Source organism: Osmerus eperlanus, chromosome 15 (genome assembly GCF_963692335.1).
Source record: "Osmerus eperlanus chromosome 15, fOsmEpe2.1, whole genome shotgun sequence".
NCBI classification, from domain to species: Eukaryota; Metazoa; Chordata; class Actinopteri; order Osmeriformes; family Osmeridae; genus Osmerus; species Osmerus eperlanus.
In genome coordinates, this window is record NC_085032.1 from 9,886,454 (window position 1) to 9,904,700 (window position 18,247).

Sequence of the window (18,247 nt, forward strand, 5' to 3'; positions counted from 1 at the left end):
GCAGTCGCATGAAAGTACTCAAGGAATGAAGAATTTAACTTCAAACAACATGTCCACCATTGTTTATAATCACCTGGGATGGTAAAAATAATAGATCATGCTGTAAACTAATATTGGCAGAGGCTTGACAAAAACACTAGGGGTGCAGTATAAAAAGACCCGTGTGACCTTGTTTACTTGTGATACTGTACAGCATCATATTTCTCAATGTTTTAAGACAGGTGGGGGGAGTGTGGTTTTGAACCAGCAGAAACAAGAGTTGACATTAGTTATTTTAGGCTATTGTGTGGAAGCTGCCCACAGAGGGAGGGAGGAGTAGGTGGAGGCAGCGATGCAGCTGAACAGCAGGAGATGCAGTATAGGGGACCCAACATTGACAAATAACACCTCCACCTAGATCCAAAAGGGGGTGGGTGAGGCAGAGAGAGAGAGGAACAGAGAGAGAGCCAGGGGCAGGGGACTTTTGTTATGGGTCGAGCTTGTGTCTGTGTGCATGTCTACAGAGGGAGAAAACAGAGAAAACTGCAGAGAAAACGCTCGGAAGAAAGAGAGACAGAGTAATGCAAACTGAGAGTGAGTAAGAGAAAAAAGCGTGAGGCGATGAGAGACACTCTCGGTGGCCCCGGGGCTGTGTGGGTGTAATAGATTAGACCAGTGTCTCGGGGCCTATCTCCTGGCTAACCCCCAGCCTATTAGAGTGGCAGGTCCAGTCTCTCACCCTCACTCCCCTCCATTGCAGTGTGGACAGGAGCACCGGCGGGTTCCCCTCAGACGCCACATCACTGCCACAGGCTCGAGGGTTGGAGGTGTGTGGGGGGGGGGGGGATAGAGCTGCAAGGACAAGGACCAATGTGACTGATGGAAACACAATAAACTGAGCCTCCCCTCTCCACAGAGGCCGCAGAATTCAATGGGACATCTAATGGCCCTCCCAGAAAACCCGGCAGGCACTCATGATATGCTCATTGTGCTCCGTGTGCTCAATTGACTGAGAAGAGGGGATTTCCATTTACATTTGGTTTATTTCATTTAGCAGATGCTTGAATCCAAAAGCACCGTGCAAAAAGCTGCACATAGGAAGTACACTAGAATCAAAGATTAGAAGTGCATAGGTCTACAGTGTTTTAATGGTTAGAGGCAAGGAACAGTTTGTATTTACTAGCCGCATTGCAATGTAACTGCATCTCAGCTACTAGGTGTGGTGCGCAAAAGCAATAAACCAAGACAATAATTAGTGAAACATTGTCGAGCTATTTTGTCAGTCAAGTATGGCTGGCACATGGAAGCTGCGCTCTTAGAACCAAGACAAAAACCACTAAGTCTACAGCAACACATTAGGGATCTTTGTTGGCGGGGTCAGGAATTCTCCGTTTCACATTTCTATCATTATGTATTCTCCATTGTTGTTTCTTTTTCCTGTTCTTCAGCCTTGTATGGCCGTAAACATGCTGAATAAAAAATGTGTCACTGCTGTGTTGTGTTTACTGCCCAGATTTGATTTGCCTGCCGAGGAGGAGAAGTTAAATGGGAGGAGAAGTGAAAGATTCATGACTGACATTGTACATATATTATACCAAATAGGATTTCCAGGACTCAGGAGCGTATTAAAGATTTAACAGGATTGTTCCATTCCAACCAGCCTTTCATCTTTAGCTCGACATCTTCAGGTAAATACACCTATGTTTTACGCTAACAAGTGAATTATGGCGCTAATGATTATCTGTAGCACTAGGATTACTGAAGTACTGTGGCATTCAAAAGAAGAGACCATCTTTACCACAAGGTGTTAGTGCTCGGCCGTCCCCCTTGTTAGAGAGAGAGGGCGTGGGGTGCTGCAGACAGGAGGGGAAGTCTGTGGTATTAAACGGCACACAAACAAATGAAGAACCTATTAAAAATGTATCATTCGTCTTCCGTTTCCAAAATAAAGCACAGGGGAGTTGCAGAGGGGAGGGGAGAAACATTCCAAACGCGCAAAGGGAGGTAGATCTGGGGGATAGGGGCAACAACAGCCTCAAATCAAAGCCAGAAAACTCAGATGAAAAAGAATTGGTTTTGACATTCTCAAATAAACCTTATGTTCTGGTTTGAATGGCCTACAAGAACTGTGTTGTCCTTAATGTTGTGTTAACACACATTAAACAAAGGGTAAAAACACATTTCAAAGCCCATTTCACCGAGTACCTCCACTGTACCCGTGAGATTATGCCACTGATTAATCTCTAGAATCTCAAAAATAACAAATTCCCTAGGATCATAATGCCCTCAATTCAAAAACCTTGGTTTCTCCATTCAGTAGCACCACCAGTGCAACGAAGGTGCACATTTACATATCAAAGGGCACGGCATCGCGTCTAGAATTTCAAGCATATTCTGTTGTGATGTTGAAGAGCACCAGCACTGACATGAGAGGAAGTCTGTCTGTCCCCCTTTTACAAATGTTGCTCTGCCGAGCTCATTCTCTTCCTCCGGGTGTCCTTTACAGTGGTGAAATGTACAAGGCACGTCCAAAGGGGTGAACTGGGCCATATTTACCCATAAGACTTTGGTCCAAGCGTAAAGTAGGGCATGTATTAGAGAAGGTGGAGGGATACGTTCTGACAGGCACCAGTGATTGGGCCATCCTTTCTTTCCTGCATGAGAATCCCTCCTGGCCCCTCGATCTTATTTGATTCTTTCCAACTCAAGGGTTGACACATTAGCAGTGCTTCTTATTAACTCAGACTTTCTCTCATTACCCCTTTTCACCCCATTTTGTTCCTGTTCCCCAGCTTTTCCTTTTTTTTACAGGCAGAAGCCATTAAGGAAAGATACAGTACCAGCCAATACTGGGGTCCATCATGGAAGTCAGAGACATTAAAAGGCCAACAGAGCTCTTGACATTTTTTCGCACCTAACCTAGATAACCCATGTTAATCTATCGGATTCCATCTTGACATTTAATCATGGTGGATGTCTCTTTGTTGTGACGATTCAGTGAAAATGACCTCTTTGACCTCCATCCCTCAGTGTCCTGCTTCGGAGGCTACGATGGCAAGTGTTTGGATGACATCATCTCCTCTGCAGACAGGGGTGTCACTAGATGCTTCTTCACTTCCAGGAATCCGTACAATGGCGTTTACAAGCAAAAGCTCCTGACCTTATAAAATGCTGAGGATGAGACTTGATAAAAGTGTCCCTTGGCTGAGTAACAATATCCACAGAAGGCACACTAAAAGCAGTCAAGAATATTTCAGTTGGACAGAGTTAATAAAACTACAATGCAATAACTCTAGTTCTAGACATGAGTCAGTAATTCTGCCTCTAATAATCTTGAAAATCGTTTTTTTCGGGTTTTGTTTGACATATTTTGTTACCAATGTGTATTCCTGCCAATGCAGTGGCGTAGTTGCCCTACCTGTCTTCATCTTTAGGTAGCTGCTTTTGTGAGGATTAGACAGAGTTATGGCAGAGAATGTTTGGGTCTACATCCTAGTTGCGGTATGTGGGTCTTTGTGTGTGTGAGTGCCTGTGTATGTGTAGTTGGAGTGTCGTGTCATATCTCCCCAGGTCTCCAGTGAGAGTGTGTCTAATGAGGCATCATGTATACCTCCTGCTACCCCCATCACCAGCAGTAACACCCCACCTGCGCATAGATTTTAGCTGAGCTCTGCATTGATGCTTCTGCATGTGTGGGCACTGGTGCCTTTTCTTCACCATAATGAAACCCCCCAAAAAAGTGATATCAGCAGTTATTTACCTTACCAGCTGAACACAAAATGTACTTTTTATATATGTTAACAATAACTCCATAAGATAAGATCGCTTTCCTTTTTCATTTAGCAACCGCCTTTGGTTGGAACTCGACAGAGAAAAGTGTTGAATGTTGTTACCATGGAGAGCGTGATCTTTCTTGCTGTCTTGTCTATCCCTGGGAGAGATTGAAAGCGACGGAGTGTATTTCCTGTCCAGAGATCCAATAGCTGCGCCCAGTGAGTTACATCTGGCTCACTGTAATCAAACCAATCATGGCGCCTGATGGGCAATGATTGCTCTAAGATTGGCTCTGCTTCACACAGCCTCTTTTTTGTCCGACACCTGGTCTAGAGCTGAAGTTACAGAACCGTGGATATGGAGGCGAGACAGGAACCTTCTGCCATCCCTTCAGTCAGATCTCTGCAATGCCTCTGATGGTTTAAAATGCTTAGCCGGACGCTGTATAGCCTCAACCTCTAGCTATTACAGACCAACAAGTCATAGCATAAACGCATGAATCCATAGCCATCCGTGTTTGCTCACTGACATAAAAGAGCATTGTGGCTAACCCTCTGCCTGGCATATTCTGTGTCTTCTCTTCAAATAGCCTCACTCTCCCTTCCCTTCGTCTTATGGAACTTGAATATGCCAAAGGATTTCCTGGGGTCTGGGGTGAAGAGATAGCATTTGCCTCTGTGGTGTTAGTCATTTTCAAATACACAGAAAAGGAATTTCTCTCATGTGACTAAGGGCCAGGGGAGCGTGACGGCAGGCTCATGCGAGCACGGCCAGTCACACATGAGAAGGCAGGAGACGGGCAGAAGCACAAGCACGGGTGTCACTGCCGTCGGATGTTTACACCTCTCCCGGCCCCAGACACGGCTTGCCATGCACTCTCAGCACTAGCTAATTGACCCTGTGCTGAGATGGTGAGAGACAAGGGAGTCAGAACCTGTATGTCTTTGGATTTTGCGTAGAGTCGCGTGTGACTGAACCACAAAACATGTCAGCCTGACTATCTCACGCTTGTTTTTTGGCTTTGGGAAGGTCTAGGCCTATTTGATGATCCATCCATTCCTTCGTGACTTTTTTTTAAAGAGACTACAGAGGATTTAAAAGCTATAATGGTATTTTTCAATGACACCTTTATGGGGTCTGTTCAAGCCACATGAGTGGGGAAACCAAATTTGAAGATATAACATTCCAAACCAAATGGTTGGAATGTGTCAAAAGCCATTGACACAAACACTGCCTTAATGTCAATTTATGTGGTGTGCTGTGGTACTCCAAATAAAAGAGCATCATTTGGATTTGGAGTACCTTTTTAGTGTGTCAGCACGAAGAGCAGCACGAGAACAAAAACAGCAAAAGTTGTTTAACTTCAAAAGTTCTTTGTGGAACACATAATCCTCCTCGTCTGTTTCCTTCTTTTACAGCCTTTGGACTACGAGAGCAAGAAGTCCTACACCTTCAAGGTGGACGCTTCCAACGCCCATGTGGACCCGCGGTTCCACAGCTTTGGGGCCTTTAAGGACACAGCTACAGTCAAGATTAACGTTCTAGATGTGGATGAGCCCCCAGTGTTCAATAAGCCCTCCTACATGATGGATGTGTATGAGGACACGCCAGTAGGCACCATCATCGGAGCTGTGACTGCTCAAGACTTAGACGCCAGCAGCAGTCCTGTAAGGTACAGTTCAAGTGTTAGGAAAAGGTCCACATACAAATTGGAGGTGGCTTGAATGTGGGGTTCTTGTACAGTACCAATGCAACCCATTTAATGTTGTCTCTTTTTTCTTTTTCATCTACATGCAAACGCATACTGGCACACACAGACAGACTTGTATGTTAAATACAGCCAGAGCACTGCATTGTGGACACGTATGTCCCGTGCAGTGTGCTTTGTTAAAACATTTATGAAAAATGTTTTGTCCTTTAGTCTATCAGTTATTTTCTGCTCAGATTGCTTTTGAGTTTTTCTACTCATGATTTTCCAAGATGTACAACAAGGGGTGGGCCACAAATGGCAAAGAACTTCCGGTTGCATCAAGAGGTATATTTGTTTTAATATAAATATTTAATTCCATAAAAGACAATGGAAAAGCCCAGGCAGAGTTTGTGGTACAAAAAGCGATGGCTCTCTTTTGTTTAGTACTTTACTTTATCTGGAGGGATTTAATTATTCACAAGCTCATCGGTTGACATTGTTCATGTTTCATCCTATCAGAGAAGTGATTCATACACTCTACTTCAAAACAGTCCAATGCCACTCCATGCATAGGAGATTGCGCTTTTAAAGTTTGACTCAACCTACTCTTCCTGATTCTGGAGTGCAGATCATTGAATCATTCTCCATGGAAAAAAAACAAAAGGCATAAATATTGCAGCCACTCCTATACTCAAATGTTCACGAACGAGACTTCAAGTCTATATTACTCTTAGGCATTTCACTCATATCTTTCTGATATGTTGAAAGGTCATGAAGATGTGGGAGATTTATATATGTGGTCGTAAGCTTTACCACTTTGTCATACTTTTAAAAGATATGTGCAATGATGGAGGGAAAAAAAACAATATCTGAGATGGAGTCATGCTGTATATGTATTCAAATATGCATGAAGTATTCATGTTGTAACTGTTGGTTTAAGATGTCCTTTACAGAGCACTGTACATCTTTCACTGTCCAATAATACATTATATTCCCAAAAAATCTTCACACTGAAAGAGTATAGACATCCAAGTTTGAAAAAAACTAAAACATCAATGGTATGATCAATTATCATAGGACTTCAAGACACAATGTTTACAAGATTCAAACAGACAACTGTCAAAAAGGAAACTTCATTGAACTCTAAGCTGACTGATGGTAGTTGAGATTTACCTATAAAAAACACCTTCGGAGCTGTACCCCAAGGATAGATTAGAAGCCTTGAAGTCTTTGAACAAGTGATCAGAGTTCTTGTGTAATATTCATCAAAAAGAATGAGGCTGAATGTTTTTGGCAAGATCAGGTCTACATCAAGGCTCCTCACAAAACAGGGTTAAAGAGAGGTCCAGGATAATTGCTAATCTCACTGAAAAATACTGACAAAACACACAAAGTACATAGCTCCTCCACATGTTTCTTGTATACATGATCATGCATACGAAAGAGCAGGAGGATGTGGCTACGCCTCTGTCTACAAATGACTGACACAAGCTCTACACACATCAGACAGTACTAGGAGAGCCAGATATTATGAATATTCATGATGCCCCATCACATGCCATTCAAATTCAGAACCACCATGAGAGCATTTCACATTCAAATGGGGCAAGTGCACAGAGCCAGCTTACAGTGATGCAGCAGGGTAAGGGCACACCAGCAGGACAATCTGCCAACTTCTTGGATCCCTGCAACTATTCAATGAACACTTACTAGCCCTGGATATATATTTTCTCAAGAATATGGAAATTAATGTTTTAAACTATTTATGGTGCTCTGAAAGACATTTGGTCAGCATAACATAACTGTCTCTTCATTATCCCCTTACTGTGTGCTGTGTGCCTCTGTCAGCTATCTTATTGGGGAAATGGATCACTATTACACACTATCCATCTAGTCACACATCACCCTTTTTTATATGCCAACAAGCAAAATCTGTGTGGATCCATCCCAGTTATTTATGGTGAGAATATGGCAATGTTTTACTTTGTATTCAGGTATTCCATTGATTGGAAGAGTGACCTGGACAGTTACTTTGACATCGATCCAGTAGAAGGGACTTTATCCACCAACGAACTCCTGGACAGAGAGAGCATCGCCCAGCACAACATCTTCATTGTGGCCACCAAACTTAGTAAGTGCCATGGTGATGGTGATTCATGCAGGTGATGCTGTTCTTCTTTCCGTCGTAATCAGTGTGAATGATTTAACACGGTTTTACTCAAGCCAATAGTCAATCCCATTTCTGTTGGTTTACGGGCGACCATAAAGCACGATGACTCCCCTAGAGCGTGTACTGTCAGGACATTGTCTCCTCTAACTGAGCTCAACTCTTCTTAGTTTCTTCAACAATATGTTAGTGCCCTCCCTGACTTCAAAGTGAGTATAGTGTGGTATAAAAACAATTTAATTTTTTCATGGATTGGAACTTGCATGCAAATGACCTGGTGAAAGCTGGACAGCCCATGGCATGTGTGGAAAAGATGATGTAAATTGTGACTTTAAAACGTGTCATCAAGCTAATTATGTTGTTATGAAGGAAGTGGAGCAAATTTCCTGATAAATAAGCAAATACATCGTCATCAAGTCATCAAATCGCCTAAGAGCCGTCAAAGTCATTATCTCTGAGGCAGGCTGGTGCTCAATCAAAATTACCCTCGCTGTATATTCATTAGGATGGACTGTGAAATAAGGGCAGTTAAAAGTTGGGTGTTTTATTGCCTTGGAAACTGGTATTAGTCACTTCCCTCCACTCCACCAACCACCCCTGCCCTTTGCACCCCCCCCCCCCCCCCTTTCAAGGTCACCATAGAATTTTTTTTAATGTTCAGATGTGGGTCGGTGGTTGGTGAAGGCCCTCAGTGGTGAAGGCTCTGGGTCAGGGAGTGGGGGGGGGGGGGGGGGGGGGGGCAGCGCATGCGTTTCAGACTTGGCATATGGATCTGCACTAGTAGAGGCCCGTGGGACCGTACCCCACCTCATCAGCTCCCCATCATGCACCTGTCCAGGCTTCTGCTAGCTGCCAAACCCACCCCACCCCTCCTGCCCCACCCCCCCATCCCTTACATACACACAGACACACACCCACACTGACTATCTTCCTGGAAAGTCCTCTTTCCCACTGAGAGGACTGCATTCAGGTCCAGGCTGGTGCCTGCATGCGGATGCTGACAGCCACTGGATGGTACAGTACAGTAAGGCCTAATGAAAGCCATACATTATACATAAATCTGGGACTCCCTCTGGGATCAGAGTTTCGTAGCCGAACCTTTCACTTCAGATCAGTTTTCTGTGACCTTGCAGCTTGGCAAAGCAGCACATTATGGATCCTTGATGGCTGTTATCAGTGATACATCTCGCTGCCATCATATCTGTGTGAACTGACATTTCCTCACGCTAAGGGCCAACAAAGAAAAGACAATTCAGCCAAGGCCTCCTAACTGCCCCAAAGGAATACAAATGGAATACCATTATTGCTACTGTGAAGACAGAAAATAAGGATGCTGAATATGTACTAAAACTTGCGTGATATACAGTCGGGACATTGATTTCAATCTATGGGGGAAGGAAGTTATGGAAAAACAGTTGCTGACATTCACATTAATCTCACACATCACAACAAGAGCTCTCTATTAGATGTCACTGTTTGTCCCCAGACTACACTGCGTTCAAAATGTGTATTATTATCTAAGTCTAAATCTTCCCAGCATTTCCGTGTGAACCTTTATCACATCCTCTGTGATTCATCACGGTCGATCCCTTTCCACTTCTCACTCTCAGTTATTACACCATCTGTTATTGTTTGTCCGTTTACAATTTGGTAATTAAAGTATCCCACATTGTGGGAGTTGTGTGACATTTACCATGCTTGTGTGAGGTATTTTACCTGCATGGACATCTAACCTTCTTTTAAAGAAGATGCCGGCAGTGGCTGAAGTCTCTCAGATCTCTATAACCGCTGCCAGACACTGCAGTCATGCAGCAAAATGAGACCACTGTCTGCAGCTCCTCTGAGGCACACATTTCACAGTACTGACGCAGAAGGCGTTGTAGTAAATGTGTGGGCTGCAAACGTATAAGCCACTGTGGGAGTTTATATCCATTGACCATTCCTAAATTAGTAGAGAAAAACCTTTTCATTCACACTTTCATTTTTTGATACTGACACTTGTCTTTGCTGGGACAATGTTTCCGTGCATGTTTGTCGTCTTTGTCTACTTGTCTACGTGTTTGCAGTTTGGTTTTGTATGCATGTTATTTCTTTTCTTATACCTTCTAGGTGTTGAAGTGCATCTTGGTAAACATGCACAAACTGATGAGTCAGACAATCATGTTTTTGTATTGCATTCGTAGTCAGTTAATCCATAAAATCTATGTGGAAATTAGATATAGACTAAATTTACATATAGAAAGGCTGTTTGATGAAAACATGTGTGATAGCTACATTTACATTTAGTCATTTAGCTAATTATATTCAAGTATGTCTTAAAATTACAAGTCTATTCCAAGATTATGTACACCTAAGTAAAATGCTGATGTTTAATAGATTTAAGTAATCCAACTATACCATTGCTCCATCTAGTGGGTGAATACAAACATTGACACAATCAATAAATCAGCAAATCAGTTACTTCAATGCCTTTACCCTTCAACTCTATATAGACCCTGGGATAATGTACCATTCAACCTTTTTTTCTGAATTGAGTCATAAGCAATCGCATTGTCCTGCTGTACAACTTTGACCCTTTCATCAAGGTCTACTTTTCCTCCTTCTGTCATCACAAATCTGCAGTTGTTGCACAAAACTTTTTCGAGGCCAAGGGAAACCGTAGGGGACCTTGATAGAAAGAGATCACAGGGTTTCTTCTGGCAGAGCATCAATGTTTGTGGTTCGGTCACTGCCACACAGCAAATCCCATACTCTGTCATTTTTACCTGGGTGGGAAGATTGCTTTTTCCATCAAGGTCAGGCAGGTTACTAACTGAGCCATAGCTGTATCTGCCCTTCCGTTGGGGAGATGTTCCTACTGCGCACACATACACACACATCTACACACCCACACACAGCCAGCACATATGCAATCATAGATACAAATGCAAAGTACACACACGCACACACACACACACACACAGACTCTAAGCCCCAACTAGAGAGCAAAGCCCATTTTCACGCTAAATCCATGAAGTTTACTTTAGTTTGACTTTCGCATTTAAAAGAATATTTCCCCAGAGCTCGAACAATATTGTAATCTCATAAAAGTAAGACAGGTTATTGTTGGCCTTTCCCCAGAGACCTTTCCCTCAGTAATTAATATGTGCCTTGCATCTCTGCAGCACTCCCAAGATAAAAAATATGTTGCAAAGCCAAATGAAAACCAGCTTGTGCTGGCTTTTAAAAGGATATCCACCTGCACAATGGACATACAACCAAGGACAGGTACACAGCTGGCTATACAGCTGGCTATATAGCTGGAAAATTCTTTGGTTAGTGTTCTCTGACCATTTAAAAATGACTGTTTGTTGTTAAAACATTTGAAGCATGTGCCAGCTAACTCAATCTTTAACGGTATGCAAATTCCAGGGTTGCAGTTACAGAATATAACCACCGGATGTCAGGGCTGTGTAATCAATTTCCAAATGATTTCCATTTCATTCTCTCTCCACTTTCTTCTTTTTATTTGGTAATACAAAGTGTAATTCCACTCTGTACTACTCATCCAATTCATCAGTGTAATTATTATGTTGCTGTTGTATCATGTTTTACTTCTGTATTTATATATATATATATATACTAATGTGTTGTATTTTTGGTTTTGCTCCTCAGATAGTCCTGTTCTAACAAGCAAAGTGGCTGTCACTGTGCATGTCCTGGACATTAATGAGTTTCCCCCTGAGCTGTCCACTCCCTACGACACCTATGTGTGTGAAAATGCCAAAGTAGGGCAGGTATGTTGTCATTACGGGAGTGTGTGCATGTGGGTGCCAATATGCTTCTGTGTGTGAATTTGTTCATGTGTGCACATGTGCACATAGCTGGGTGGGTGTGTGTGTGTGCAGTACACGTGTGTCCAAACACGTGTCGCTGTCGGCAGGGATGGTTTTGACATAGCTGTGATTGTGAACAAATAGACAAGATAGAAATGAGACTAAGGAAAGGAATACCCATTTTCAACCACAATGCATATGTGCCACTGTGGGCCAGGTCTGAACATATCTCAAACCATCTGCATGTGTGGCTTATGCCAGGCGGGATGTGCTTTAAACATGAGCGGGCGAGTTCAGAGGACACTGTATATTTGGGATGCAGCAGAGTATTGCTTGTGCGCACTGTAAACCACCTGTGCCTACAAATGAGCCCATTAGCAGATATCTACATGCAGTTAGCGTTCTGAGCAAGAGCAAGGTTGGCGCTTGATCAAACAGCTAGAGACTCTCCCATCCCAAATGAAGGATTCTCTGCTCATCCTCGGATGTGGTTTTCCTGTCTTCATATGAGACCCCATGGTGTGACCACTTTCAATTTTGAACTGGACTGTTGTCTTACCATACAGACATCAATCATAGCTGTTGTTTACCCCTCACTTTACCCATCCTTTCGTGGAGGGGGCTGTCTTTGACTTCAATTTTCTTCCATACTGGTAGTTTTCACAGCATGGGATCCAGCAGTTTTTTCGCACAGCTGGGAGATAATAAAGAATTGCTGATCTACACTTGTAAAACCCACCATAAGTTGTCCTTGATGATTGGCTTTGCTCGCGCTGCCAAGGAACATATACAGGTAGCCCCCTTGTTCAGAAGCACGTCTTGCTGTGCCGCAACCTCCCATGATAAGTAATCTATAACCAGCATGGTTCCAAGCGAGGGAAACAACTCAAATGTCCATGTGAAAGCATAGTGAACGAATACATGAAAAAGAAGCGAGGCCTCAAACTGTGATGTTCAACTGAAGTATGCCAGGGGTTTGCTGAGAAAAAAGTTTGTTTCTAAGTTACTTGGACTGGAACAGCAACTACTGAATCAGTACCACAGCATCAATAAAAGTTATTGTTTGCCATGGATATCAAAATACAGACTGTGTTTTAAATATTCACAGCATGTTGCTTTGGGGATCATTGTATTGAGAACCATGCATGTAGAAGATCTTGAATTGTTTTGTTTTTTTAGATCAGTAAAGGATTGATATTTCATGTACCATATTTGCACCTTATCTTGTATGGACATTGGTCCAGAGATAATCTTTCTCTGACAGTTATTGTTGTTTATTGTGAGGCAGGAAGGAGAGCCAGCATTAGTTGTAAGCAAGCTTGGCAGAGTTTGATTACGTATTCATAGGAGTCGGTCTGGGAATATATTCACTTGGAAGAAGTTTGGAGAAAATGTTGAAAGGAGCTAGATTTCAATATTGATGCAATACTTTAAAATTTTTGGAACACATTTAGTGAGTCAAAAAAAATATAAACTTAAAAGAGGGTTTCCCAAAAGAGAGAGAACTTTATTTGTCTAAGCATTATTTAAATAACAGACAGAGAACCATCTGTTTCTTTCTTGCTGAGGGAAATTCAATATTTTCTTTAAATCCCAGAAACCCATTTAAGGGTTATACAAAGCAACTAAGCTTTTAATGTAAGTGATTAAGTGGTAAACAGGAGTTTGGAAAGAATGAAATACTTAAATGAAATAGTCATACAGTATGCTACAGTTGTTTTATCTATGGAAATGTAGTCAATCATTTGTTGAGCACTCTTTTCATTAATATTCTTTGTATTTTTTGTAATTATAAATATTTGCATTTCCACAGGTTATTCAAACAATTAGCGCAAAGGACCAAGATCTATCTCCCATTGGTCAGAAGTTCTCGTTCAAGTCACCAGAGGATGAAAACAAGAATTTTTCCATCCGGGATTTTGGAAGTGAGTTTTACTCATACTCAATGTTTTCACTTTTAGCTTGTATGACAGACCTGTAAATCAATCCCAGGTTTATATGAAAAACACATCATGTGGCTATGATCATTACTGTAATAAATGATTCAGTCTTATTGACGCCAATATTTGTAAACAAGTTGCTTACATCTTTAATAAACAGAGATACAGCTCTAGAATGCATGAAAGACAAATGTATTCTTCTAGAAAAGCATAATGACACCTCTCATGGGGTATAAAAGATGGCCCTTTGAAGTCTTGCAGGCAGGGAGGCTCATAAAAAAGTAGGACGTGGCATAGAGAAGTTGGAGAGACAAATGCATTTTTCCACCTCCACGAGTCCTGGGTTGAGCCACTGATCCAGTTTTCCCTCATGGACACACCGTCTCTGGCTCTTCACGGCTCTGGGCATGCCAGGGTGCTGCCAGACGCAATCTCTAGATAGAGGGTCGAGATCTGATAAGGACAGGCAAGCTCCGGGGGCAGGTCTGGCGAAGACAGGTGAAAAAGAAGGGGGTAAAAAAAGAGGTTGAGCGTAACATGCTAGGTGTGCTAAAAAACGCCTGACCCCTGTATGTCAGAGAGTCCAAAGCCTCGTCAGTGGAACCAGCCCTGGCAGGGGTCAGACAGTGGAGCTCCGGTGGACAGGCCTGAGCAGGTCCAGCCTGAAACTTCTCCCCAGGCTCGTGTCCACTGTCCTGTTCTATTCCTCAGACCAACATCACACCCAGGGCCGCATTCCCCACCACACACCCCCTTGGTGTTTGTTTATTATTTAGCAGTGCTTGACTCGCTGTTTCTCCGGAGTTTATGTCGGACGAATGAACACATAAAATCACAAGCACTCCCCTGGGCTCTCAGCGACAAGATAAACTCGGTCCTGTGGGGCTAAAATAAGTTTTCTGTAGGCACTTCACCATGTGAAGTTATTCCAGGCTTTTGCTCTTTAGAACAGTATATAGTTTCACATGCCTTTATGTTGTCAATGTGTGATGTGTTGATGTTAGTAAAGGGTATATTCGGTATAAAGAAGGATTATACCGTCATGCCATATCCATAGTTCTAAAGTGTGTGTGTGTATGTGTGTGCATGCATGCATAATATTTTTGTGTTACAGATAATACAGCCGGAGTTGTGACCTGGAGGAGTGGCTTCAGAAGACGTTCTCAAGAAATCTACTTCCTGCTGGTGGAGATTGAGGACCGAGGCTACCCGGTCCAGGTCAGCACGAGCACACTGACCATCCGTGTATGTGGCTGTGACTTGGACGGCTCCCTCCTCACCTGCAGCGCAGAGGCCATCTTTCTCCCTGTGGGACTCAGTACAGGAGCTCTGATCGCAATCCTTCTGTGCATCGTGATTCTACTGGGTGAATTAATTACCTTTGATTTACCTTTTGAAAATGTTTTGGGCTGTGTTTTTTTAAAGATGACTTACAATTTTACCTGAAGTGAACACGTTTGATCTGATCGTGGAAAGTACATTCAAATGTCAGCCAGATCCAACCCTACCTCCTCCCAAACAAACACACACAGACACTTACCCTACTGCCCAAGGTCAGAGTTTTAAAATTGACTCCACCACTTAAACAGAGGAACTCATCTGCATAGCACAGACGATGTAAATAAGTCTTTATGGCCTCGTTTCCACCGTAGTATGTGTGGGGTGGTAGGTTGTTAAAACAATATATTTTTTATGGTCTCAGTGAAGTGTGGCCTTGACCATGATGAGGGGACAAAGAAGCTAAATCTGTGGCCGTTAAACTCTCCAGCATTTCTTTTCCAATCAGAGAGTTTGCTCACAGTATGCTGGTTAAGACAAGGGGATCTGAATCTTAATGACATTTGAAGCCAGTTAATGCCTTTACACTCCTACAAAGGAGATCTGGAGGTTAACAAAGTAGGCCTATAGTACACGCGTGGATTTGTGAAGGTGAAATATGTGGAAAAGGTAATTAGTGCAGGCCAACATGCCCTCAGGGTTAGGCTGGCACCACCGATTTTCAATAATGTCATGCCGTCCTAAAGATAGAAACTGTGCTCAAAGATAATCAGAACACAGGAAGAATGCTTCCTGGACATCATTCCCGTTATTGTGGTGGATTTGTCAAGATGACCCAGTTTTTCTTGGGGGGGGGGATCAAACTGTCGACCACAAGGGCCTTACATCAACAAGAACAGGCTGTTCTCTCCTCACCAACCACACCCGCACAACTGTAGCTGCATCACTGAAGGAAGGCGCATAGATAATATTGACTTGCGTGAGATACAGACGGGTACCACTGGGGGGCACTAGCACACTGCATCAAGTCTGTCAAACCAGAAGATGATTGGAACAGACGATGGAGAGGAAATGGTATGCCAGTTCTAATAAAGTCGATTGGGTTTACACTCGGAAACTATTTATTTACTCATTTCAATATAATAATTTCTCTGTACGGCTCTCCCGTCTGGATATTACTCTAAAGACTCATATGGGCATTGTTTCCTGCACTATATTGATTGGATGAAAGAAATGTAACTATGTAGAATGATCCTACTTTCCCTTTCCAATTATACTATTAGACTAGTGTGTGTTCAATAGGGGTAACCCCTGACTTATAGATCCACATGATTGTACATTTGCACTGCCACTAACTAATAGCATATTTGATACGCTTGATAGAGTCTGTGAGTATTATGCTGTTCGTTATTGTCATGTTTGCTACTAATGAGCCATTCTTTGAGATCCCATCACTTTTGACAGGAAACATAGGCAGTTGCAAAGTGTCACTGATTTCAGATTCTAATGTGGGGCTAATCTCCAAATTCCATCTGCAGTTATTGTGGTCCTCTACGTGGGCTTGAGGCGCCAGAAGAAGAAGGAGACCCTGATGACTTCGAAGGAGGACATCCGTGACAACGTGATCCACTATGACGACGAGGGCGGCGGCGAGGAGGACACCCACGCCTTCGATATGGGCACCCTCCGTAACCCCAAGGTCATCAAGGAGAACCTGTACCGGCGTGACGTGAAGCCCGAGGCCAAACCTGGGGCTAAAGCCCCCGTGTCCCAGGACAGTGCTGACATCCGTGACTTCATCACCCAGCGTCTGAAAGAAAATGATGTGGATAACTCGTCCCCTCCCTATGACTCCCTGGCCACGTATGCATACGAGGGCGAGGGCTCGGTGGCTGAATCGCTGAGCTCCATTGAGTCTTTGGTCGCGGATGTCGACGAGGACTACGATTACCTCAATGAATGGGGGCCGCGCTTTAAAACCCTGGCAGGGATATTTGGAGAACAGTCAGAGACAGTAATGACAGAGAACACACATTGATGTTGTTACTTGTAGACTCCAAACATGGACATGAAATTGGATTGTTTTGGCTTAGAACGTTTTTTTTTATGGTTTATAAAAAAGATTTGTAGCTGTTTATTTTATTTTCCATATTGTTGTTTGCTATCCCAAGATTGTACAAAAGGGGAGTAGTTTGATAAAAAGAAAGGCTTTCAATTACAGTACCTTTTATAGTGAATGTTGCTTTGTCTTATTTTTTTATTATTTTTTATTACTGATTGGGGGATTAAGACAGAAACAAAGAAAATGCTAGTGTTTTCTTTAACATCCTTAAAAGTGCCTCAATAGATTTGTTTAGTCTTTTTTTTTCACTGCACATATCCAGTCTATTCCAATTTACAATCTCTCTCTCAGAACACTTAAAAATAAAGGTGGTCACCTGACCATGGAGTGCACGGAACCTCAAAGGCACGTCTCTCCCAACTTTATGAGGACAGTTACACTAAGTGGCCCTAGTTTGGCCAAAGATATTTTGAATGTTATTTATTATTGTATTTATTTATTGGCTGTATTGCCTTTTCTTTGTTTCATATTGTTTATGTATTTATATATTTAATTCTTAATCATCACTGTCTACTTTTTATTTTTGAACACCTTTTGTAAATATTCAAGACCCACATGGAAAATGAAAGTTTCAGTCAGTTGGGTCAGATGTATAGACTTGTACTTGTTGTAAAAAAAAAAGATAATTTAGGGCTAAACTAAATAATACAGTCGAGTCATGTAATAACACTGTTTTTTTTTAATAAACCCACTTAAAAAAAAATATCAAAAGGTGCAAATCTTACAGTTTGTGCAGTGTTTATGAAGTTCAAATAGTATTTTAACTTTTCTGATACACGGATGTATGACACACAGATGTTCAGCTTTGTAAAAGAGCTGGGTCTGGTTGAATTACAGGGCAGTTATTTTTTTATTTTTTTGTGATATATTTATTGTGCACCAATCCTTATCTAGTATAATCTTTGCACACACAAGGCACAGCATAAGCTTCTCAAATGCCTCTGCTCTAAATCTACTTATCCCCATCTCGGCAGTTTGACACATTGTTTTATTGCCTGGGTGCATCTACCCTCCAACTCCTGACATCAACAATATAGTCTTGCTTTTACAGGAAACGTTACTAGAACCCCTTGATTTACAAGCTCACACCAAGATAGACGTTCAGAGAAGGACCAGCCATGGGTCTCTGCTAGTAAACTAAATGTCCTAACTCAGGAGTAACACTGAAAGCAAGATGGAGAATTAGTCAGCAAATCTTAGCTTGGATTAGGTTCCACTGTTGCCTTTAGGTTTAGTAGGTTATTACGTAGTATGTTAGGCACTCTAACATCTAACTCCCCCCCCCCCCCCTTCACCTCCGCAGTGTGACTTTGTTTACTGAACTCTGTTCAGCCCTTTTCATTTTCTTTCATTTTGTAATATCTGACTTGTCACTATGAACACATTTTTTATATCAGTGTTTGCAGTGAAAGACCACTGTGTCACCCTGGAATGTGTCCTTTCTTAAGTCCTATCACTGCGATGAGTCTGTCTACCCACTTG

The 18,247-nt window shown here is 42.4% G+C and overlaps 1 protein-coding gene across 1 annotated transcript in view; it reads left to right on the plus strand.

Annotated features, from left to right (window-relative positions):
- LOC134035194 (cadherin-12-like) overlaps window positions 1-17,458 on the plus strand; it is a 61,553-nt gene extending 44,095 nt beyond the window's left edge. Inside the window, exons 7-12 of the mRNA XM_062480108.1 lie at window positions 5,172-5,425; window positions 7,438-7,574; window positions 11,265-11,386; window positions 13,239-13,350; window positions 14,480-14,731; window positions 16,182-17,458. Of these exons, the coding sequence (XP_062336092.1) occupies window positions 5,172-5,425; window positions 7,438-7,574; window positions 11,265-11,386; window positions 13,239-13,350; window positions 14,480-14,731; window positions 16,182-16,681 (1,377 nt within the window). The 3' untranslated portion in view covers window positions 16,682-17,458. The remainder of the gene's footprint in view (window positions 1-5,171; window positions 5,426-7,437; window positions 7,575-11,264; window positions 11,387-13,238; window positions 13,351-14,479; window positions 14,732-16,181) is intronic.
- The last annotated feature ends 789 nt before the right edge of the window (window positions 17,459-18,247 follow it).